Consider the following 24010-nt stretch of genomic DNA (forward strand, 5'->3'; position numbering starts at 1 on the left):
CATAATTTCTGGGAGGCCTAGTTGACCTCGAATTCAGCTACCAAACTTCATTCCTTGATTTCCATTCTTAGCATTTTAATGTTCATTTTATCATAATAATAATAATAATTATTATTAAAAAAAAAACTAGTCAACTCAACTCAACTCAATCCACGTGAGTTGGGCTGGGTTGGACTCCTGTGATGGGTTGAGTTGGATTGAATTTTTTTTAACCAACCATGGTGGGTTGGGTTGAAAAAACTTGTCAACCCGATCCATGCACAGCCCTAGCCCCGCACAAGAGTTATTAATGGGTTATTGTTAATTTGTCCCTATAATACAACCAAGTAAAAGTAATGTAAAAATTGAAGGTTTATTTATTTATTTATGAATATTTTAAGGAAGGTGTTAGAATTACTATCATTTTTTTAAGTGTCAATTTAAATTTCCATCACTAAAAAAAAAAAAAAGCCAAAAAAAGGTTTTGGATCGGGTATGGATACCCATGAATAATATATTTCGAATATGGGTGCTAATTGGATATTAGAATTGGATATCCATTGTTAAAATGTTCAGGTCAGGTTTGGGTATACCCAACTCAAACCCAATCCATGGCCATCCCAAAATTTATATACCATAACACACTCTTAGACTTCTTGGATATTGTTCTCACTCCTCTAGAAAGGAATTTGGATTTAAATTTCTCCTACCTGCATGCTATAAGAAAAAAAAGAAGAAAAAAAATGTCCAGACATAGGGATGGAGGCATACATTGACCATGGGGGGCAGTGGCCCCCCCTGGATTAAAAAAAAATATTAGTATATATATATATGCATTAATTTTAGCAATTTTTTTTCTATAAAATTACATTTATCCCCTTTAACAATATCATTGATTTTTTTTAGAGTAACGTTACAGTTACAAACTTATCTACAACATTTTTACAAACTGTTGAGGTACAAATTTTTATTGGTTTGCATTTAGGCCTATTACCTACATCGCTTTTTTATTTACTAATAATCACTTACTATACCGGCAATATACCTCTAACATTTTTCTCATTTTAAAGGCTATTAAAAATTTCATAGATCTAAATCTAAAACAATATATACTAGCCCAAAAACGTTTGTGCAACAACAAAAATCAATAATAGCAAAGCTAAAAAAAAATTTAAGTCCAATTAACCAATTTCATTCAAACAAACAACTGGCCCTTTAAAAAGTTTTAAACATAATAAGTTTGTTTTTAACCAGCAGACGCAAACATCAAAAACTCAACAAAAAAAAAAAACCATCAACAACTAAGAATCCGCCAAGCTAGAAATTAGAGTCGCCCCTTCTTAACTCAAAGTCCTGGCTTCATCCCTATCTAAACAGGAAACTTTTTTCCCCTAATTCTATAAATTAAAGTATTATATGGTTCAATTAAGAGTTCAATAATAATATTATTTGTGGTATCGTTCAGACCTACCTCTTTCTCCCCAATTATTCATCTATAAAAAAAATTAGGATAAATTACAAAGTCCACCTTTGAAGTTTGAGTTTATGTTGATTTTACATCGTATCATTTAAAAGACTGGATTTTACGCTACGAATATATATATATTTTTTTGGAAGGAATGTAATACGAAATTTGGTTCCTTTGCAAAACTCCCATTGTAGTAAAGACTAGAAGACTGTTGTGACAGATCCACATTCTGAGGGCTGGGTTGGGTTTTGAGTTGCATGGGCTGGGTTCGTTGGGTCCTTCAGCAGGTAAGGGTTCGTGGGTTTCCTCCTTTGGATTTTGTCGTTTTGACTTTTGAGTGAGTTGAATGATTTAGGAATTGAGTTGCATCCAAAACGGTGTCGTCATAAAACCTGGATGGTTCACTTCACAGTGCCTTTTTCTTTGAAACGGCATCGTTTTGTAGAATGATTTGGACTAGGGCTGTCCACGGGTCGGTCCGGGTCGGGTTTGTGCCCAACCCGGAACCGACCCGCCGGAATCGGGTGGCAAAAAAATGCACCCGTCGCCGACCGCTGGAATGAACGGATCGGGCGGATCAGACCCTCAGATGACGGCGGACGGGTCGGTCGGGGTCGAAAATCCAGAAAACGGCGAGAACGGCATGAAAACGGCGAAAAAAGGCGTGAAAAAGGCGAAAATCCGGCATGAAAATGGCGAAAATCCGGCGAAATTTTTTGAAGTTTCTCCAGATCCGGCCTAATTTAGGCCATTTTCGGCAAGATCTTGGCCAAATCCGGTGAAATCTTGCCGAGATCTTGACGAAAATGGTTTAAATCTCACCGGATCTACCAAATTTCGCCGGTAATCTCACAGATCGGTCGGATCGGTTTTGATCGGATTCTGGAGAAGGAAAACCGACATCCGACCCGCCAAACTCGGGTTTTGAAGGAACAAACCCGTTTCCGACCGCCGGAGAAGTCGATTCGGTTGGCGGCGGGTCGGGTTCGGTCGGCGGCGGCGGATGAGTCGGGTTGGCCGGGTCTCTGGACAGCCCTAATTTGGACCCAAAAAAAAAAAAAAAAAAAACTAACATGTCACTTATCGGCTTAAATTAACTGTTTTCCAAATTTTAAATTATAAAATTCAAACATCTGCAAATAAGTTTTTAGTGTTATTAAGATAAACGTTATATTAATTTTTTAATATTAAAAAAGAAGGTGTTATGTCTACAATATATTTATAATATTTTTACAATAAATCATAGGTGGTAAGTTGTTATTGGTTTAAATTTGAACCTAAAAATAAGATTACTTTTTTGATCCAATAATAACAACTAGTAACAATTTACCTCTTAAAATTTGTTATAAAAATATTATACAGTCTCATTTCTCTATTAAAAAAAAAAAAAAAAAAAAGGCAGAACTAGAATAGATCATAATTGTCCCACGTTGTCTTCATGTGTAAGATATTTTGAATTTGTTTTTGTTTTGTTTCCGTACATTATCAGTTACATATATCTTTCTGGTTTGTAATGCGCTAAGGCTGGTACACATATACATTACCCAACTGGAAACTACTCTTCCATGCATTCATGTAAGACTCCAATCCTTCCCTCTTCTCTCAGTACAGTCTCCATGCATTCTGTTTCTGCTTTTTCGTTATGTATTCTCAGTTCTCCGTCTTCACTTTTCATTCTTTCTGCGCACTTTGCTGTTTGTTTGTCATGTTAGTCTGTTGGTTTTTATGGCATTTGCTCTGTTCTGGGAAATGTGCTTTTTTTTTTTTTTTTTAATGGCATTTGCTTAGTGGGTTTTGTGCTTAGTCCATGTAAGCTTTATAATTTCCTCACACACTGAGAGGTACACAATACTGATTTAATGGGAACTTCGGTTATGTATTGCATTGTTTTTGTTAAGTTTAATAGCATTTTGATTTATTTCAGGAATTGGGTTCTCATAATAGTCACAAAATCCTACACACAAATTATAAAATCAAGAATTTATCTTCTTTAATTACCTTGGTCATATGTTTATGTGTTACTTCAGGTTTGGTTTTTTGTGTTTTTTTAGCAGCCTTTTACTTTGATTTCTCAAAACAATTAATAAGTGATGTGTACTCTATCTATCTGTGGATCTTATAGGGTTTTTTTTTTTTTGGCTAACATGAGTTTCCAAGGCTCTTTGAGCACCTGAGTAGGTGTGTGAGACGGGAGATTACACACACTTGGTAATTATAGGGAGGAATACCCTTGGTAGTAGCCCCAAAATGCTGCCTAGGGGACTTGAACCAGGAGGTTCTATTTATACGTATTATGGTGTCTCATACCACATGTTTGCCTTTTAGTTTGAAAGAGGTTTCACAACCTCTTCCAATCACAGACCATTCTTTATATGGTTGCACTGTTGTTGCCTCCTCTTAGGGAATGGCTTTTGATTAAAGGTATACACTATGAGGAACATGTTGGGAGATTTTGAGGAATGGTGATCACTTGTATTAATCTTGGCTGAACTTTTATAGGTTGATTATTGATTGCACAGTTAAATATATAATCGTAGAACCAAGAAGCTATAGGAGTGGTTTCAGATGTGAAGCCAAGAATTTAAGTGGTGAGGCTGTTGAGAAGAGCAAACCCGAAGGGCTTTATATTGAGAAATATTTAAGTGGTGAGGTTGTTGAGAAGAGCAAACGTGAAGGGCTTCATATTGACAAAAATTTAAGTGGTGAGGCCGTTGAGAAGCGCAAGCATGAAGGATTTTATATTGACAAAGATGGCAAATGGAGAAGCTTTGAACCGAAGAAGTTGTCTAGAAAACGATGTAATACAAAACTTTAAACTCTTCTTTATTTGATTCATAATATATGTTGAAGTATTAAGGTCTTCGTCGTCTTTGTATAGGTGGTTCTTTAAGAGGACGAGGATGGAAATATGGATCCGGTTTTGTTGATGGAATTTTTCCAGTACTGAGTCCCATTGCTCAGCAAATTTTGGACTTTTCCCTGAATGACCTGGATCCCAATCAACTTTGGCGTTCTCTTGATACTCTCCCTGCCACTTATACCACATGGGATGATATCATCAATGTAGTTGTTCAGCTTCGGCTAAATAAAAAGTGGGACTCGATTGTGTTGGTGAGAAATTAGTACCTCTTCCCTTACTTTTTAAAAGTGGTAACACAAATACTCAAAAACACATTTGCATGGTTTAAAAGCCTAAGTATTTCCATTCTTCAAACTGATACAGAAACAAGTTGATAATATTTCTTTCAAGTTCAGAACTGTGTCATTTTAGTTGATTTCTCTTAGCTCTTTATTCTAGGTGGGTATTGTCAAGCTAAATCCACATTGAAATCTTCATGTTTTTCCAACTGAATACTTAATAAGACATAAGATACCACATGAAATAAAATTTGACTTATTCATAGCTAAATTACATTAAATGACATTTGACTTATTCATTGACATTTTTAACTTTAAAGTAATTAACTCATGTTCAGATATGTGAATGGATCTTGCACAAGAGCTCCTTCAAACCAGATGTAATGTGCTACAATTTGCTTATAGATGCTTATGGGCAGAAATCACTGTGTAAGGATGCAGAATCTGCATATTTAGAACTCATTGAAAACCGGTGCATCCCCACTGAAGACACTTATTCCCTTCTTCTAAAGGCCTACTGCAAATCTGGGCTACTAGGGAAAGCTGAAGCTGTATTTTCTGAAATGCGAAAATATGGTCTTCCCCCAAGTATGTTTCAGTATTGACTTATAGCTGTTTATTTTCTACGAGAGATGGTGTTGTAAATTGTCAAGAACTTCGAGAATTTAATTAATGAGTTCATAATCAATATCTTTAAGAACTATGCATACAAAAAAACTTGTACCATAACTACTTCAACTATAAAATACACTCAAAGGAGTAAATATCCTTAAAATCTCTGAAATTCCTCAGGAATATCATGTCCAGTTTAAATCTAATCTGTGATGCACTGATACTTGAATATGCTTGTTGTTTCTAATCAAAACTGTTCAGTAAAGTTGTTTAACATCATATCAGTATATTGGGTGCTCAAAATATTTTTTCGATGTATGTTTAACAGTTGCAATCTTAATACTATATAAATAATATTTTTGGTGGATACCTATACATGTAGAAGAAAAAAATCTAAAATTCTTGATGGAATTTCAGTCCTGAATATTACAACTACTATTCATATTAGCCAAAAGGCCAAGAAGTACATTATTACAAGATTTAAACCACTTGATTTTGAGACTATGACTGGTAACTTTATCGCCCATTGGACCTGGCTTGTTACTCTGGAATTAGAGGTTGACCATCAGAATAGGGTGACCAAGAGTCTGTTCCCCTACACTAAAAAAGAAAGATTAAAAAGTTCCTTCTCTTTAAATTTTTATGTCCTTCTTGAGTTATAGTAAATTACTAAAATTAGTAACAATGAGAGAAATTAAGAAGTATGCCCAATGCCTTTATTGCATGGAAAGGGGCAATTGAAATGTATGGCTAGATTACAGAATATACAAGGTGGTCACTTTTCTTTGAGTAGATAGTAGTCCTTCCATTTTCATGAGTAGATATAACCAGTGACTCCAAAAGTGTATGCTAAGTAGAAGGGCATGTTCTTATACGTATGGATTCTACCTTCCCAAGTTCTGCAATGCAATATGGGAGTGATTCTTGTGAATTATGTCTTGTGTACAGTATACCTATTCTCTTGTCAAAAAAAGTATATCTATTCACCAAGGGTGTACTGTATACTTGTGCCCTACCTTCAAGTTCTTCAACTCATTTTGTTGAGTTGAGTTGCTTAGGGGCAGGGCTTCCTTCTTTTTGACAGAGCTCAATTAATAGAGGTAATATCATTGTCATAAGAGAGTTCTAACTACTTCATGCCATGTCTTTTAGGCATTTGTCTGCAGGGGACATTGATTTGGATTAGATAAAAATCATAGACATTCCTTTATGGGTTTTGACAGATCATGTAAGTGAATAATTGTGATCTTATGCTGGCTAGGCACACTGCCAAACCCTGTCATCCTGTTGTATGTTGTTTACTTGATTTACTCACTTTCTTTTGCAATTAGGTCCTGACTCCTGGGTAATTTATTCGAATGTATTAGATTTTATTCTGCTGTTTTCAATGGACATCATTGATATGCTTACACCTAGACTATATAGAATGTGAATTTATGCAGATATATCTTTAAATGTATTCAGGTGCAGTTGTCTACAATGCTTTTATTGATGGATTAATGAAGGGAGGAAACCCTCAAAAAGCAGAAGAGATCTTCCAAAGAATGAAGAAAGATTGCTGCGAACCATCTGTTGATACTTACACATTGTTGATCAACTTATATGGAAAGGTGTTTTCAATTTTACTCATCATCAATTTATTTATTTATTTATAAGTATTTATTCATTATCAATTCTAATCTCTTACATTTTTTGATATTCTTTATCACCCTAGATGCTGTTTCCCTCAATTCAGTTCAATTGGACAGTGAAGTATCAAGTTTTCAAATATATTTTTTGACTCAAATTGAAATGTGTTTTGGTATTTAATGTTGACAACCTCGATAGGGAAAGTGATCCTTCAGATTCTTTAGAGAATGTCATCAATGTTGTCAATAACTTAGGGAAGACACCTGGTATTAGGTTGCAACTGCTTTGGGTTTGGTACATATGAAGCCAACCAAAAGAAAACATGATCCTAGCCTGGGTTGAGTTGCTCAACCCAAGCTTGGGTTAGAATCTAGGTTGGGTACTACCTTTGTGCAAGTTCCATTGACCACATTACCTAAATGAAAGTGATTGAACTGGTCTGGCTGGACCTAGACCAGTTCAGTTTCAACTTGTCCAAGTTGTAACTCCTTCAACCTGCAAGGGAAACTCATTACTTAAGAATTAACACTCAAGCAACATAACTAGAATGATTGCACCATTCTATTTGGGAGGCTACTAGTGCCAACTATAATGATCCATGTATATTGGATTTTCTTATATGAAGAATTTTCCATTTTAACTTTAAAATATTATTTGGTCATCCCACTATTTTTAAAATTTTCAAAATGAAAAATTCTTTAGTGAGATATTTTTTTGTTTGCTCTGGTTCTTTACTTATGAGCATGTTTAACAGAAGAAGAGTGCCTAAAATGGTTGAAGTGGATTTGTCTCTCTCTGTTTTATATAGGAAGCATATTCCACCATTTTGACAAATTAATCAGATTATCGTACCTTATTATAGTAATGTATGCATTACCTTCTAAATACTTTGCTTGTATTCCTCCCAATCCTTTCAATTGAGGTTGTCGTTGGAAATCAATCAAGACAATCTCCAATTGAAATAACTTACTTCCATTGTTTCCCCTAATCTTTTTATTGGTGTTGTCGCTCCTCAAAATGATGTTTATGCAGGCCAATAAATCCTATATGGCCCTGAAGGTGTTTGATGAAATGAGAAGTCAAAAGTGTAAACCTAATATCTGCACATATACTGCTTTGGTGAATGCATTTGCTAGAGAGGGAAATTGTGAGAAAGCAGAAGAAATATTTGAGCAGCTGCAAGAAGCTGGACATGAGCCAGATGTGTATGCTTATAATGCCCTCATGGAGGCTTACAGGTAAATATCTTTTAACTTGATGTTCCACAAATATGTGACTTTCAATTATTTTACTATAGTTATTGGGTTTATTATTATGAAGGATATATTTTTAATAATATATCAAAATCATTAATTATTTGGTTTGGTCGTTTAGAAGTGTTGTGGCAAATGGGGAACAATTTTATTTTATTAATTTTTTTTTTAAACTTTGGCTTAGTTGGGAGTTAAGTTTGGAATTTTCGTCTTTATTATTGTAGAGCCGTAGAGAAAGTTTAGTGATGAAAAAGGGTGTAATTAATATGACTTTTGATCACTAGAATGGTAATAATTAGTTGGAAAGGAGGTCATAATTGCAAATCATGCCGTGACAACGTTGCATATATTAATGCATCCAACTTAGATTTAAAGGATAAAAGGTGCATTAAGAGTGTGTCAAGCTTCATAAACATGTTTGGCTCAGTTGCTATAATTTGAAATTTCTAGAAATGTTCTCCTAGTTGTTATAAGATATCAAAGCCTATTTGCCTTTGAGGTCTTCAGTTCAAATCCTTGGAATCCCTCTTGGGCAAGATTGCATTTGAGGAGAATTGTAAGTTTGAATTGAACTTGATATATATTGTTGACCCACTCCCTAATAACATGCCCTGTTGGGGACATTAAATTATCCAACTATGTGCATCTACTGAAGTCATTAACATACTGTGGGAATGAAATGACAAACAATGTAACTAGGGCCCCACCCTTCAGATTGTATAAGATTTAATGGCATGCTAGAAGACAATGAGACATAAAAGGACCTATTTTATTTTTAGCCATATAAAGCTAGTGACTCTATTGATATCCAAGATTTCAGTAAAAACTTGTCCGGTCTTGTACATATATACCTAACGAGGTGAACCTTGGAGTATGAATGACCTAATTTCAAAATGCCAAGGTGTGATAGGAACCTGCCTTTGGAATCCCAGTTTGAAAACTTTAATGATGAAGCTCCATGGGAAGGATTCAATATAAGAATTTTAATCAAAAGTAGAAATTTGATAACAAGTTATTTTTTAAGTATTAGAACATTAATAGAAGTTTTACCAATTTTAAATTAAAATCTAGATTTAAGCTGCAGTGAGGGTAGCATCTTGAATTTCAACAAACATGTGAGATAAAGAAACTAAAGGTGTGTGGTCCAAGGTGGTGTCATTAAATGCTTCAGTGAGGTTTACTCATCTTTCTTGAACTATTGTGGAACCCAAAAATAAAAACAAAATCAAAACTAAAAATTGTTTTATTGAGAGGGTTGCAGCATATCTGAGACTACAACTAAGACCAAGAAGGTCCATTATGAAGGAAAACTAGAAAGACACGAGTTGATGAGTATGCGGCACTTGGCAATGTTGCTCTGATGGTCTAGTAGGATATGCGGCACTTGGCAATGTTGTTCTGATGGTCTAGGAGGATATATGGGCTATTGAGCTTTTGAGAATAATAGCTGTCCAAAGATGGATGGCATACCAGGCATGCACAGATTGGAATAACAGTTGGTACTGTTGTTACTGTAACAGTTATAATGAGAATTGGAACATGGACAATCATACTGGTTTTACTCTGAAATGCAGATTAAGAAATGTGAAAAATTGATGCAATACTTGGTTGGGACCAAGTAGCCTTCATAATGAGTAAGTAAAACAATTTTCTTCAAGATGTGACATAGGGAGACACAATCAAATAGGAAGATTCATAAGGAAATTATTGGCCCAAATCAGACATTTTGGTGTGCGATGTTCTTTCTGTAAAATTCACCAAAGGTTTTTTATTTTAATTTTAATATAAGGACTATTCTAAACATTTAGTGATAAAAATAGAAATAGACAAATTTATATGCTATGTGAAACACTTCAAATCCATTAATGAAAAAATTTGCTGACTATAATTTCTTTAGGGAGTCTAATGGCCAGCTAATCTTGTAATTCACTTTAGGCAGAAAATAGTATTCCAAATTGTCTGGGAAACAGTGTTTCAAATTGTTAACTAGAGATAACTGTGGAAAACGTTTTCCAAAAAAGGATCATGTATTGCCTTGTTGGCTCATTCCAACGATAGAAGAAGGCAATTGGAAGTGCTCAAACCATATGTTTTCATCCTTGCTCTAGAATGGACAACTAGAAATTGCTATAGCTGCCGTTAAAAGTAAAATTTCCTAGAAATAGTTTTGAGGTGCACATAAATTTCTTTGACTTTCTTTCTCCCACCAGTCGTGCAGGTTTTCCTTATGGGGCAGCCGAAATCTTTTCACTCATGCAGCACATGGGGTGTGAACCAGATAGAGCTTCATTCAATATCATGGTAGATGCATATGGGAGAGCTGGTCTTCATGAGGGTAAATACTTAATATTAAGAAATTGATCAGCATTTATTGTTTACCTAGATTAACTGCCAAAAATCAATTTGCATGCTTGTGGGTTGTTGCCGATATCTATGATATCTGTCCTCAATACTTATTAAGATCTTTCATAATCTAATCTGACTTTCCTTTTTTATTTATAATTTATGAAAGCAGATAGATCTAACTACTACCTCTAGGATACAATGCCTAACACAAGAACAATTAAGGTTGCACACTTGCGCTAATCAGTTGTCTTCTTAAAAGTAACAAATAGGAAAGTAAAACAATATGAGAGGAAAGAGAAAAGCCTTAAACTCTCTTTTTGTATCTCTATTTATAGACCAATAGACACCTTTTTGAAAAAGAAAAACTACTCAATTTGAATTCTCATTGACAGTATGCTATTTTATTCTTTTCAACATTATATTATGTTATATTTGACTATTATATGGAGAAATTATAAGGTCCTCATGGTGGACAAGTGACGTGGTCCACTATTCCACTAAAAGACTCCACCTATATAAAATTGCTGAGTTAGAAATTTTTTTAAACAGAAACTGATTACTGACTCAGCAATTTTAAACAAGTGAGAGTTTTTTAGTGAAATGGTGGACAAGTGACGTGGTCCACTAGAGGACTGTATAATTTCTCCATTATATGATCCATAAATATATCCAACAAAATTAACTAACTACCAAGAAATGAAAATATCTAGTTTAAAAACTCAGTACATGCTTGTATTTCCATAGATGGAGTTGTTCTTTTTGTTGATTTTTTTTTTTTACGAGTATATAATTATAATATAAGGATTGAATATTGCAGTATTTGGACAATCGTATGCAGCAAAAATGCTGCGTATTTCGGAGGCATGAAATAAAATTATAAAAATAAATTGTTTTGACGGTTAGGTTTTCATTTTTATTTTATTATTACTTTGTTCTGCATTTTGTAGCTCATTTGAATATTCGTAAAGGAATTATGACGTAAAGATGATGAACTGATTCCATTTTCATGGGACATTTTGGATGTCACAAACCTCTTCTACTCTGCTAACTCAAATACATGTTTAGGCTGTCTTATGAGAAAATATACATAAACCTTACAGTAGAAACTTCACTATAATAGCTGGTTAAGTCTTTTAGCATCATACCAAAGACTTGGGATCTAACTGCCAAGGTGTTTTGTTTTACCACTTAACATTCTTGCCTAAAATTCTACTTACATATTGTTCTATTCCTGTCCAAATTGCCCACATTTTAGTTATAATTTATGAGTACCGCAGATGGAGTTAAGATGAAGTTAAAACAAGTAACTGCTTAATGACAACTTCACCTTTCTGAGTCTTCTGACCAAAGCCTATTTCATTCAGTGCTGATATCTATCTTATGCTATATTTGCCTTAGCATTCTCATCCTTCCATCGTGTTTATGTCCCTGTTTAAATAACTCCTCTTTCTATACGTTTAGATGCACAAGCTGTATTTGAAGAGATGGTGCGACTGGGGATAAGTCCAACCATGAAATCCCACATGCTACTTTTATCTGCCTACTCCAGAACTGGCAATGTTGCTAAATGTGAAGACATTGTGAACCAAATGCAAAAATCCGGGCTTGAACCTGACACATTTGTGTTTAATAGCATGATGAACCTGTATGGCCGATTAGGCCAATTTGGAAAGATGGAGGAAGTTTTAGCTGCAATGGATAAAGGACCATATGTAGCTGATATCAGCACATATAACATCTTAATAAATGTATATGGACGTGCAGGGTTTTTGGAGAGAATGGAAGAGCTTTTTCAGTCACTTCCCGCAAAGAGTTTGAAACCTGATGTTATTACTTGGACTTCTCGGCTTGGAGCATATTCAAGAAAGAAACTATACAAAAGGTGCTTTGAAATTTTTGAAGAAATGATTGATTCTGGTTGTTATCCTGATGGAGGCACTGCTAAAGTACTCCTCTCAGCATGTTCAAGCCAAGAACAGATTGAGCAGGCTACTACTGTAATTAGAACAATTCACAAGAATATGAAAACTGCTTTGCCTCTTTGATGGATGCTTGTTTTTAGGTTTAGATCAAAGAAATAGGTATTACAGTTCTGTAGCCAGCAGGTTCCCCAAACATTATGGCCATCTATTTGTATTTCAGTGAAAGTTTCCATTTAGATAAAGAGATAAAGTTAAAACCTGTAAAGACCTTTCTACTTGTTAAATACTGCTGTTAGATAGCAATCAACATTGCATTCTTGCATTGCTTCACTGTAGAGTGCTGAGGATATAGTTCTTGAAACAGCCTTTGCTGTTTTGAAGGTTAAGACAAACTCTTTCAGCTTAATTTTTAACTTACAAATATTTTTGCTGCATCATGACAGCGCAAGGATCCCAAATATTTTATACTACTGGCTTTTATGGTGAATTAAGGCAAACCAAAGTTTTCATTATTTTATAGGAGATATGAAGTTGACTAAAAACCTTATTAAAATACCAATAGAATAGAATCATTGAACTTATAGGATCTAGGAACTCTTCTAAATGGTGCTTTTGAGTTTTGATGAGAAGAGTGTAATATGAAAGCGACCTCATAATATAATTATTAAATATGTATGGGTCACTCATTCTCTCTTTTCTAATTTTCAGTTTATTTTAATTTGTTCCATAGGTTTAGAAAGTCAAATTATACTACCATACTCTACTAGTGAAATGGAAGACAAGTAATTTTGGGGGGAGAAACTATGCGTTTTTGGGATTTGCATGCTCCCTGGTTAGAACCTGTAAACAGTTCCAATGGATTGGACTTGAGTGAGCTGATTCAAAAGCATTGTTGTTTATAGGATCTGGATTAATCATCCATTCAATGGAAGCAATTGTTGGTATATGCATGCTTTTTATCTTATGTCTTTTTATCATTTTAAATTTGTGTTTTTGTTATTAATTTGGGTAAATTGATATGGTGGGATAAATTGTTAGATTAGTTAGTTAGTTTTTTTTTTTTTTTTTTTTATAATTTTAAATTTTGAACTGTAGTAGATAAAGCTTAGGTTTCTTTTGAATTTCAATATAAGACTTACTAACAAGTGCCTAAGGCATAAGTTAAAGATTAATAAATACTCAATTATGAGTTGTAATGCACATTTTTCCAAGAAGAAAATACATTTGTTAATGATTCATTGGCTTGCATGCACAAATTCTACACAATTTAACTTCTTTTTTTTTTTTTTTGAAAATGTATAAAAATATATTATTTAATTAAATATTTAATGTATCTTAACCATTGCCTCTAGGACATTCGTTAACAAAATATTGTAAATATTAGTTTTATCTTGTACGGTCATAAATTATATGGATTGATATTGAATAATAAAGCAAGCTGAAAAATATTATTGTGAAGAGAAATTTCATTTTGGAGGATTGGAGTCCCTTCAAGGTTGATTTTTCAAATTAAGAGGGTTTGGTTCTCTCAAAGCGACCAATAAAATTCATGTTCACAACACATTAGATTTTTTCTTGGAATTTTTTGCAACATCAGCTTTTGAAAGTTCTTATTAAAGTAATCAAATACTACATTTACTCTTTTCTACAAATTCTCTCATTTAAATATTCATTTATTAATATGATCAATTACATATTAAGTATATACATATACTCTTCACAAATTTTTCTATTTATCGCACAGCGGCACAAGGTTACTAGCAAGTAAATTAATTGTTATACAAGCAACTTGTTAGGTTTTCTTTATTATTGAGAGAATTGATGAGACTTACACTGTGGTGATTGTTAAAAAACAAAACACACAATATCTGCAATCTAAATGCACTAATTGAATTTGTGGAAAAAAGACAGAGAGAGGGATATTTTCTTGTGTAATGTTCTTGAAAATACCATTGATTATCTATTAACAATGTGTAATGTGCTATTTATAGCACTATCCATGATTTCATGAAAAGGTTAGAGCACTAGGAAAAATTATTAAGTACTCCTAGAATATCATAAGTGCGTACTCCCTCCTCTCACATGAATGATGGATCCCACTAATTAAATTCATGGTGGGACCCACCATTCATGTGAGAGAAGGGAGTACGTATTTATAGTACTCTGGGAGTTCACAATAATTTTCCGAGCACTAAATACTAAATTTTTAGTATGAAGCACACTAAACATAAAAAATCATGAAAAATCACTTTCATGAAATATGTCAAATGCTAAATAAATATAGTATTAGCCACCGTAATATTCTAATATAGAATCGTGTGGAAAAATATGCTATAAATATTTTTTGTTATTTTATTCAAACTTTTCTCACTCTTCTCTAACTGACCGGTTGGACATTTACTTACTTTTTTTTTTTTCTCTCTCTAGTAGTCTTGTTTGACCTTTGGGACTTGGAAAAGAAAGAATTAAAAAAAAGAAAGAAAGAATATTTATATAAAATGGTAAAATAATAAAATATGAGATTTATAATGTATTGTAAAGTAATGCATTAAAATATTACTTTCTTCCCCTTTATTATTTGGAAACTTTGGCTCCACCGAAACAATATAGTTTTTAAAAGCTCGTGCCCTAACCATGACCTTCTCAAGGAAGTCCAAGCTACTACCTTTGAATTCTTTTTTTGTGCTGCTAAATCCATCATGGGAAAAAGGAAGCATTCCATTAATGTTAGGTGGAGCAAGCCTGACCTGGGCTGATATAAGCTTAACACAAATGGGTCCTCCCTAGGCAACCCGGGTATGGCAGGTGGTGGAAGGTTAATTCGGGACGATAACGGGAACTGGGTGAGAGGTTTTACCTGCTCCATAGGGGTAACAACCAGTGTAGAGGCTGAACTATGGGCCTTAAGGGATGAGCTTATTCTTTGTGAAAATTTAAATCTGTTGGCTGTTGAAATTGAAGTTGATGCTAGAGTTGTCCTTGGGTGGGTGACAAAAGAGTTTAATCCTAATCTCCATCATACTTCTCTTATCATGGATTGTAGGGCCCTCGTCAGCCGGATTCCTCAAGTGAAGCTGAAGCACTATTTTCGTGAAGCCAACAAATGTGTGCACCTCCTGGCTAGAAAGGGTTCGAGTTTGAACCAAGGCTTTTGTATGTTCCATAGTCCCCCTGTGGACCTTTCTTTTCTGCTTCTTTTTTATTGTACTAGGTTGTATTATGAGAGGGTGTGCCCTCTGAACATTGTTTCTGAGTCTTTTCCTTAGTTTTTATATGAATAGCATTTTCTACCCAAAAAAAAAAAACCTCTTTGATATATCAAAATAGCAATTTTTTTTATTTTTTTAACGTTTGATGCTCTTATTATAACCTTTTCCGAGTTGCATTCATCATTATAGTTACAACCTAAAGTTTTAACCCCTCTTCAAGAATCGCACTTTTTCACCGAACGTCACACACTCACACCCTTTCATCAAGAGTCATAACTCTTTGTTATAAACTATACTTAACCCACTATAAACATACTTATTTAGGTTCAGCATGATTCAATATTTGTAGCAGTTAGAAACTAAATTTAGAATAAAGCCTTATGTTGTATTTGAAAGTTGATAAGTAAGCTTTGATTAGTGTTTAGCTAGTTGGAGCTGATGGGTTCTTTTCCAAAGTGTTTAGCTAGATTACGGCTGATGACTTTATTGTTTTTGCAGTTTTGATTAGTCTTTTCCTTGTTGTATCCTCGATTGAACAAATTTCTTACTCATAGAGAGAGAGAGAGAGAGAGAGAGAGAAGAGCATTTCATGAAGATTTCACTCCAAAAGTGAATTAAAATGAGATAGACAGAATGTTAACTTAATTTTTTTTTTTGTTGAGAAAACGAATGTTAACTTAATTTGTAAATTAAAATATAACTTTTTTTTTATGGGTATCCTTTTATGTATTGGGTACAACTTGCAAAGAAGATAGATATACTTTTGCCGTTGGTTATCTAGTTTAAAATATATCTATAATTTTTTCCTAATATATATAATTTTTTTTTTAGAGATTGGATGAGGTCAAGCCAGTGTGGCTACGTGCTAGATAGGTTTTGTAAACATTTGTGCTTTTTGTACCATGCGTTTGCCACTATAGAGTTTCTGTGCTTTCGTTGCTTTTAGTGAATTTATTTATTTATAAGAAATTGACATAATAAATAATTGTAGTATTGATAAAGACTATTAAAATTTTATTTAAAATTAAGTATTTTTATATAAGTATAATGAAAAATGCATATTTTAAAAAAATTAAAATTAAAAATAGATAAATATTCTTAACCATGGAGTGTAGCATAAAGCATGTGCTTAACTTGTGAAACAAATCAATAATCTATCACTTTGTTGCATTCAACTTGATCTAGATTGGAGGCCAACTTGATCATTGTTTAATACTAATTGTAAGATAATGAACAAATTTGAGAATTTAGCATTCCTATTTAAAGAAAAAAGTGAATTAATAATTATTCTCTTTCTCTTAGTTCCATTTTGTTTTTCCACTTTAACTCTGGAAAGGAACATTATTTAGGAATTACCTTTGAAATGAGTATTGATTTTTCAAATAACAAAAGAGTTAGTATGGTAAGTGATATTTATCTCAAAAAAAGTATGGTAAGTGATATATTGTTTCTATTTCATCTATACTATTATTTAAGGGGCTTTTCCTATTTGGATTCCTCATTTTTTTAGTTCAAAAATGCCCTTACAGCCTTATGTTTAAGTAGAGACAAAATTAAAGGACAATCCAGTAAAAATGCAACTTCAACTCCCACTAAAATATTGTCTAAAAAATAGGGCTACTCTTCTGTTGATTTTCAAATTGCTTTATCCACTTATAAATTAAATTCTTAAAATAAAAATTATATATAATAAAATAAAAACATAGATTTTTGTTTTGCTACAAAATAAAACCACTAAAACAAAATAAAAAAAGCCTCATCGCATGTGTGAAGCGCATGTGATGAGGCTAGTTTTTTATAAAGAGTTTGGAATCATTTTATTAAAGAATCAAAGAAAAATGGTCGAAACCTACTAAAATAGATAATATTTAAATTCAAGTTTCAATCACTAAATATAAATTTTCAATTAATTCAATTTATAAACACAAAAAATCAATCATCACATAATAAGGGTCGAAGATTTTAATTTCAAAATTCTAATGTATCTAATTTTAAAAAAGAAAAAAAATATTTCTAAATTTTATATGTAAAAAAAAAATCTCTAAATGAAATGATAGAGAAATTGCTTATCTTATAAAATTTGGCTCACGAGAACATAGGTACCTTGAAAATTCCATAAAACTGTGATTATACCACGTGACATCGCCATCAAAAGCCACCACAGGGCCACTCACCAACTTCTGCCTAATGGGTTTGTTGACACATTGACCCAACACCTTATACCATTTTCAATTCTCAATTTTGTCCCACATTTTGGCCTCCTATGTGTTATTTTTCATTTGAGATACCAACAACCAAAAATATATAAAGAGAAAAACAAAAAAAAAATAGTGATTGGAAGAACAACCCCACCAACCCCTTAAACCCCACCGAGTATTATTATAAGAGAAACAAAAAAAAAAAATAGTGTAGTGTGTGACTGTGTGTCTGTGTTTGTTGAGGGAGAGAGAGAGAAAAAGCAGGGTTTTGTGTTTTTGGGTTCAAACTTCAAAGTTTCAAACATGGCTTCAAGGTTGTTGTGGGCTTCAAGGGCTGCCTCTTACCTCAGGATCTCTGTGTTCCACAGAGGCTTTGCTTCTGGTATATATCAGACTTTACTTTGATGGGTTGTTCTTTATTTGCCTTTTGTATGTATATATCAAATCATAAAGACTGAGATGTGGATTTGGATCTCTCATTTATGTGTTAGTTAGTTAGTTAAAATGGTTGATCTATGATTCTTTGATCAGAATATTGGTTTTTGGAAATGGGGTTTGTTTGTTTTTGTCATTGGTATCATATTTATTTACCAACTTTTGGTTGCTGAGATCAATGGTTTCTTGATTTTTGGAAATGGGGTTTGTTTGTCGTTGTCATTGGTCTCATATTTTCAACGTTTTGGACTTAATTACTGCAGAGATCAATGTGATCTTGAATCTGGGCATTCATATATCAATATACTCTCTCTCTCTCTGAAAGCTATACTTTTTATAGTGTGGTCAGTTTTTTGTTGTGCTGGAATTGTGATTAATGTTAGGCCAATTATTTCTATATATATATATATATTAATGAAAATGAAATCTAAACACTAGTCTGTCACATATAATTTGTTAAAAATTCAAACCCAAGTCTGATTGTTGTGAAGTAGTTGCTCTCAGTTTTGACGATGATCTGTGCTACAGTGGTGGAAAGTGTGGTTCCAATATTGAGTTATTTGGACTTACGATTTGTGACAATTAATGCATTCTGGTCATTTTCACATTGTTGCATGATTTCACATTCACAATCATAGACCAATACAAGAATAGAGAAGCACATAGAATAACCTTTAGGTGTACCATTAGAAGTTATAAGAGAGAGAGTTTTAGTTGTCGTTAATGAGGCAATTGTTTACTCTTTACCATTGTTGAATGGTGAGATTTTGCAGCCAGAATTTAAGCTTCAATCTTTATTTCCGGAGTAGATATCCTTTTATTCATATAAAAGCCAGTTGACAAGTTTGGGTGGCTTAGAATCTTGTATAATATGACTACCAAGAAATGGAATGGGATTTCAAATTGAATAATTGTAATTACCTTCAAGTAATGCACTTTATTGGGTTATTGTTTATTAACAATTGATATGGACAATATTTTAGGGTTTGGCACACTATTTTTGTAAGAAAAGAGGAGGATGATTATGAAATATTACCAAATTTAGAAGGTTAACTTGGCTTGTCATTGGAGAAATATATTGATTAGTTTTCAATAAGTTTCAACATTAAAGGGTGTCCAAAATGATGTAATAAATCTGAAATCTTCATCTTAAATAATATTTTCGTAATCAATACATTTTTTTTTTATTGGTAATGGATGATTTTCTATTGGCATGCATTGTACTTGGTAGATTTTGTCGCACAAACAGTGAACAGAACTATATGTTTGCATATTGTGATAGTCTTCCTATTGTTGTTGTTGTTATGATCATCTGTATTAAAATCATAGTTGAAATTTCCTGTACAGATTGTTGTGAAAACCGAAAAACTGTAATTTTTCTGATAATAAGCTCTGCCCCATTTCAAGCTCTGCCCCATTTCAACTCCTTCACAGATTCCTCTGTTCCTCTAAATCTAAATGGTCCTCACCAAGAAAAAGTGGCACTTGCAGCATTTTTTTTTCTCTTCATTGTATACTTTCAGCTATTCTCAAAACGTAATTATTTTTTCCTGCACTAAAGTAGGTGTCATATTTTCTTTTGGCCCAAAGAACTCTAGCCCAAATGACACCTCCTCCCCTTGTAAGGTCATGTGGAGGTTAAGGTTGTGGGTTTAAGAGTAGACCCACTGAATTTGTGTAACTTATTAGTTATCAATAAAATTAAAAGCTGTCCTCTTTTTATTTTATTAATACATTATGCTCAGTTTGAATGGTATGCTAGTACTATGGTTCATCATTTGCACACAAAAGAGTTTGTACAAAGTTATGTACAGCCAATAGGCTGTTATTTTTTATGGTGGTCATACTGATTTCAAGGATCACTCCATCTCGATTTGAGTATTTACTCATGAAAAAACAGCTTATTTAATGATAATGTTACCACAAACTACTATTATTTATGACACCCAAACAGCATGTGGGGTGTCAAGAATATTGTAAAGAAAATGAAAAAGGATTTTGAATGCTTCTGCAAGCTCAGTAAGCAACGTTCTCGATTTGTCAGAGCATTGCTCTGCTCGCTCACCCTCTCTCTCTCTCTCTCTCTCTCTCTCTCTCAATTCTTTTATTGGAGTTTTACTTTCTCATATAAAGTTATCCAATCAAATTTCCTAATCGATATATCCATATAGAATAAAGATAGTTCTCCCCTATAAATGGTAATTTAGTTCATTGATTTTGTATTATTCAGCAAAATCTTTTCATTTCTAGATACAGAATCACTTTAGTTAATATTGATTTTGGAAATTGTGGAGATCAAATCTTTCTTGGATTCTTAGAAAATTGTCCTTCCTATTGTGCTTATACATTTCTTCTCCAATTTACATGCAGTTGTGAAGGATCTTAAGTATCTTGACTCTCATGAGTGGGTGAAAGTTGAGGGGAATTCTGCTACTGTTGGTATAACTGACCATGCTCAGGATCATTTAGGTGATGTTGTCTATGTTGAATTACCGGAAGTGGGGGCTCCTGTATCACATGGCAGCAGCTTTGGTGCGGTTGAAAGTGTTAAGGCTACTAGTGATATTAATTCTCCCATTTCAGGGAAAGTAGTTGAAGTAAACGAAGAGCTCAATAGCTCCCCTGGTCTGGTGAGTATCCTTTTCTAATTTGAGTTTTGGTGCCTTATGTCATGTAGTGTCTCTTTTGGTCTGGATCAACTCAATTAAATTCATAGATTGGAACAGTTGAGAAAAGATAACTTTCTCTTTGTAATGGTTCACTGAAACTGAATGTCTCAATGTTGTCAATCATCTAGAAGTTACGCTAGAGTTTCAGTACATTGCCAGCCAATCTGAACTTGCTTTTGCATTTGTTAAGGATGTGACACCTGATGTTATGTCCGTTTATCGTACATGAGATTCCAAGCACAAGTGTTCTTGAGCTTTTTTTTCCCCAAATCAAAGATTGTACAGTCAGTCATGAAGCTTTACTAGCCACATAAAGCTGACTCTCTTTATCTCTCTCTCATCTTTTAACCTTTTGGAGGTTCTTCTTTTCTTAGCATGTGTTGAAACTTTGAAACACGGTCCATCTTTATTTATCTCGGCTTCAAGCCCAAGCTTTCTGAAAGCCTGTGATTCTCTCTCTCTCTCTCTCTCTCTCTCTCTCTCTCTATATATATATATATATATATTCAATGCAAGTAGCTCAATCCAACACCTATCTTCTATTTATCAAAACCCCCCTTTTATCCATGGCTCTCCCATTAAGGGGAAGAGGTACCACTGGGCGCAAATGCTTGTGGTAGGTCAATCCAACACTAGTTTTCTCCATGCCTTTGCTAGGTATCACTGCCTTTAAAATGTTACTAATCTTACAATTAAGTTTTCTTCTTTTCATTTCTGGTTTTCTCAATTGCTCGTGAAAGATTACTAGCAGTTAATTTCATGGTTCTGATAAAATATCTTGTGTGGCCTTTTCATAATTGAAGAACTTGCTAAAAGTTGTTTTGATAGATGATATTCTAAAAAAAATCTGGTTTTCCCATTTCAAAATTGAATTTTAAGCTAATGCACTTAAGCTTTATTTTTGGGGGTAAGGGGAGAGGGGGTTGGGGGGTGGGAAGTTGTTATGAAGTGATTTGAACTGGGTCCAATCTTCATCTCTTGACATAAATGCTTCAATGAAACTTGTGTGAGGCTCAATCTTTGTCTCTGTTTGTTTGAATGCTCTGGATTCAGAGAGGTCTGACCATGACCAAATTTTGCCTCCTGACTTGTGTGCTTGCAACCTGAAGGCAATTTACCATTGCTCATGTTGTCTTCATCTTGCCCTGCATGACTTGTCCCCATGGCTCTCTTTGTCAACTGTTGCATGGTACTTCTTTCCCTCTCTTTTGGGTAGGGCTTCTAAGTCAAGTTTCGTCCTTCTTCTCTTATTTTATTTTTTATTTTTTAATTGCCTACCCCAAAAAAATCCTCCTTTTCTATTTCACCTTACCTTAAATGACCTATAGTTATATATTGTTCCTTCTAGTCCTAGTATGCAAGGTTTTAGGCAATGTCCCTGAGTAGCCAATATTTGGAAAAATCAAGAGAAGAATAGACCATAAGGGCAACTCTCACGCTACTAAACTTATTGAGCTTGTGGTTGATACTGGTAGTCATCTGAATAAATTTATAGGTCTCTGAAAATGTAGGTTAATTATCTTCATTGTGTTGAAAAATTCATTAACATTTCCAATTTCCTTTAGTTGGTGAAGTTTGACTTCTTTTTTGCCATCAAGAGTATGTTTCTTCCTTCATTTCGTTTATGCTTATTTCTGATGTAGCTCTCTTGATGTAGATTAACTCAAGCCCATATGACAAAGGATGGATAATTAAGGTTGAGGTGAGCAACAGTGGTGAATTGAACAGCTTGATGGATGCAGATAAGTACACCAAGTTCTGTGAAGAAGAAGATGGAAGTCACTGAGTGACTTGCCGCAAAGAACTTTGGGTGCTTTCATGTAGGGGTTGTCCATGGATAATCACGATAAATTACACAATCCTCAAAGTGCGTGGTGCACATATCTTTCTTTCTATTTTTATCCAAACATGTGCTTTCACGGTTCTTCTTTTGTTGCCTAAGAGCTATAAATTTAGTGGATATATTAAGCGAATAATCATTCTGGGTTTTGGTTTCATCTATTGGCGCTGTTTAGGCAGGTTTGTGGTTTGAGAACCATTTTCATAATATTCGTTTGAGTTGAATACTTATTCAACACATGGGATCTCATTTTCTTGATGCATGGGGAACGCTTTCTTATTCACTTTCTCTTGTCAGTTCATGGAAGTTCAGGAGGTGGTATACTGTGTGCCCGGCATATATGCCGGGTCACAATATCATTTTCGGAAGTTCAGAGGGTGGATGTCAAGGGATGCTAAAGAAATTTATTCTTTGGAATTAAATCATTATGGCTAAATATTATCGTTCACTAAATGCAACCTGTATTTCCATTTTACTGTCATGTCAGTAATATCATTCTCCCAAATTTGGTGTTAGGTTTTAATGACCAAATCACATTAATTTATTCAATTATTCCATTTCCATCTACTTCTTTTTCTTAGGATATTTCACTTTACCATTTGGGTTTCTTCTCTCATTTGCCATCTGGTTCTCTCCAATTGGGAACAATGCTTTTTGGTGGGCCTGGATTAAAATTACGGGGCGCCACCATTTTCTTTCCTACTTGTTTTAAACTCAACCAAATAAGGGTAGATAGAATTTTCTCCTCAATTTTCTTCTCTATCTTTTCCATCCTCCCAATTTTCAATTGATCCAAACAATGGTTAGTGATTAAATTTATGACAAAATTTGGCTACAAACTTAATTGTAGTTTAAAGTTACAACTTCACTAAAAGAAATTAACATTGCTATATATATTTTGAAATTTTAATCGTTGGATTACATGTTTTTTTATACTTTTAATACACATGTCAATTTTTACGCCAGTTGAATGTTATTTAGTATATGATTTATAAAATTACTTTTTATGTATAATTTTATACAACTATAATTTGCAATTTAAACAATTGATTAATGATAGCTATTAATTTTTGATCTTTTGAAAATTTTGCAAGTATGAAGGATATAAAAAAAAAAAAAATGTAATGTAATGGTGAATTTGTCAAAATTCATATCTTATAAAAGAGATATTGAATAAAGTTGGTGCTACCTCCCATTCTTAAATTTATACTTTTTTTATCACCTTAAACTTTTGGGATTAATGCTTCCTCCCATTTCAAAAATTAATTCTTGTTTTTTTAATTGGAATACACATCCTTGTTTTTTAACTGGA

General features: G+C 33.5%; 2 protein-coding genes across 3 annotated transcripts; both read left to right on the forward strand.

The window, feature by feature from the left end:
• Window positions 1-2897: 2897 nt before the first annotated feature.
• LOC142642601 (uncharacterized) lies at window positions 2898-12610 on the forward strand. Of its 2 annotated transcripts, none has more exons than XM_075816994.1 (8): window positions 2898-3022; window positions 3947-4245; window positions 4326-4558; window positions 4924-5173; window positions 6662-6807; window positions 7859-8064; window positions 10290-10414; window positions 11887-12610. In XM_075816994.1, coding segments are annotated over exons 1-8 (1845 nt in total). In that variant the 5' UTR covers window positions 2898-3020; the 3' UTR covers window positions 12471-12610. The 2 variants fall into 2 exon arrangements, with proteins under 2 accessions (XP_075673109.1, XP_075673110.1); XM_075816995.1 differs by having other exon boundaries at window positions 2986-3022; window positions 3967-4245.
• Window positions 12611-17809: 5199 nt separating this feature from the next.
• LOC142643469 (glycine cleavage system H protein 2, mitochondrial) lies at window positions 17810-22935 on the forward strand. The gene is made up of 3 exons (XM_075818115.1): window positions 17810-18136; window positions 20560-20819; window positions 22516-22935. Exons 1-3 carry the CDS (start codon window positions 18058-18060, stop codon window positions 22642-22644), a joined length of 468 nt encoding a protein of 155 aa, XP_075674230.1. The 5' UTR covers window positions 17810-18057; the 3' UTR covers window positions 22645-22935.
• The last annotated feature ends 1075 nt before the right edge of the window (window positions 22936-24010 follow it).

Source organism: Castanea sativa, chromosome 7 (assembly GCF_040712315.1).
Source record: "Castanea sativa cultivar Marrone di Chiusa Pesio chromosome 7, ASM4071231v1".
In the NCBI taxonomy this organism is placed as follows: Eukaryota; Viridiplantae; Streptophyta; class Magnoliopsida; order Fagales; family Fagaceae; genus Castanea; species Castanea sativa.

Bases quoted from the DNA above. Each gene is read 5' to 3' on its own strand.
- LOC142642601 (XM_075816994.1), top strand. The intron at 4,246-4,325 runs GTAATACAAAAC...GTCTTTGTATAG, and splicing joins GAAGTTGTCTAGAAAACGAT to GTGGTTCTTTAAGAGGACGA. The intron at 10,415-11,886 runs GTAAATACTTAA...CTATACGTTTAG, and splicing joins GAGAGCTGGTCTTCATGAGG to ATGCACAAGCTGTATTTGAA.
- LOC142643469 (XM_075818115.1), top strand. From the start codon at position 18,058: ATGGCTTCAAGGTTGTTGTGGGCTTCAAGGGCTGCCTCTTACCTCAGG. The intron at 18,137-20,559 runs GTATATATCAGA...ATTTACATGCAG, and splicing joins CCACAGAGGCTTTGCTTCTG to TTGTGAAGGATCTTAAGTAT. The intron at 20,820-22,515 runs GTGAGTATCCTT...CTCTTGATGTAG, and splicing joins TCAATAGCTCCCCTGGTCTG to ATTAACTCAAGCCCATATGA.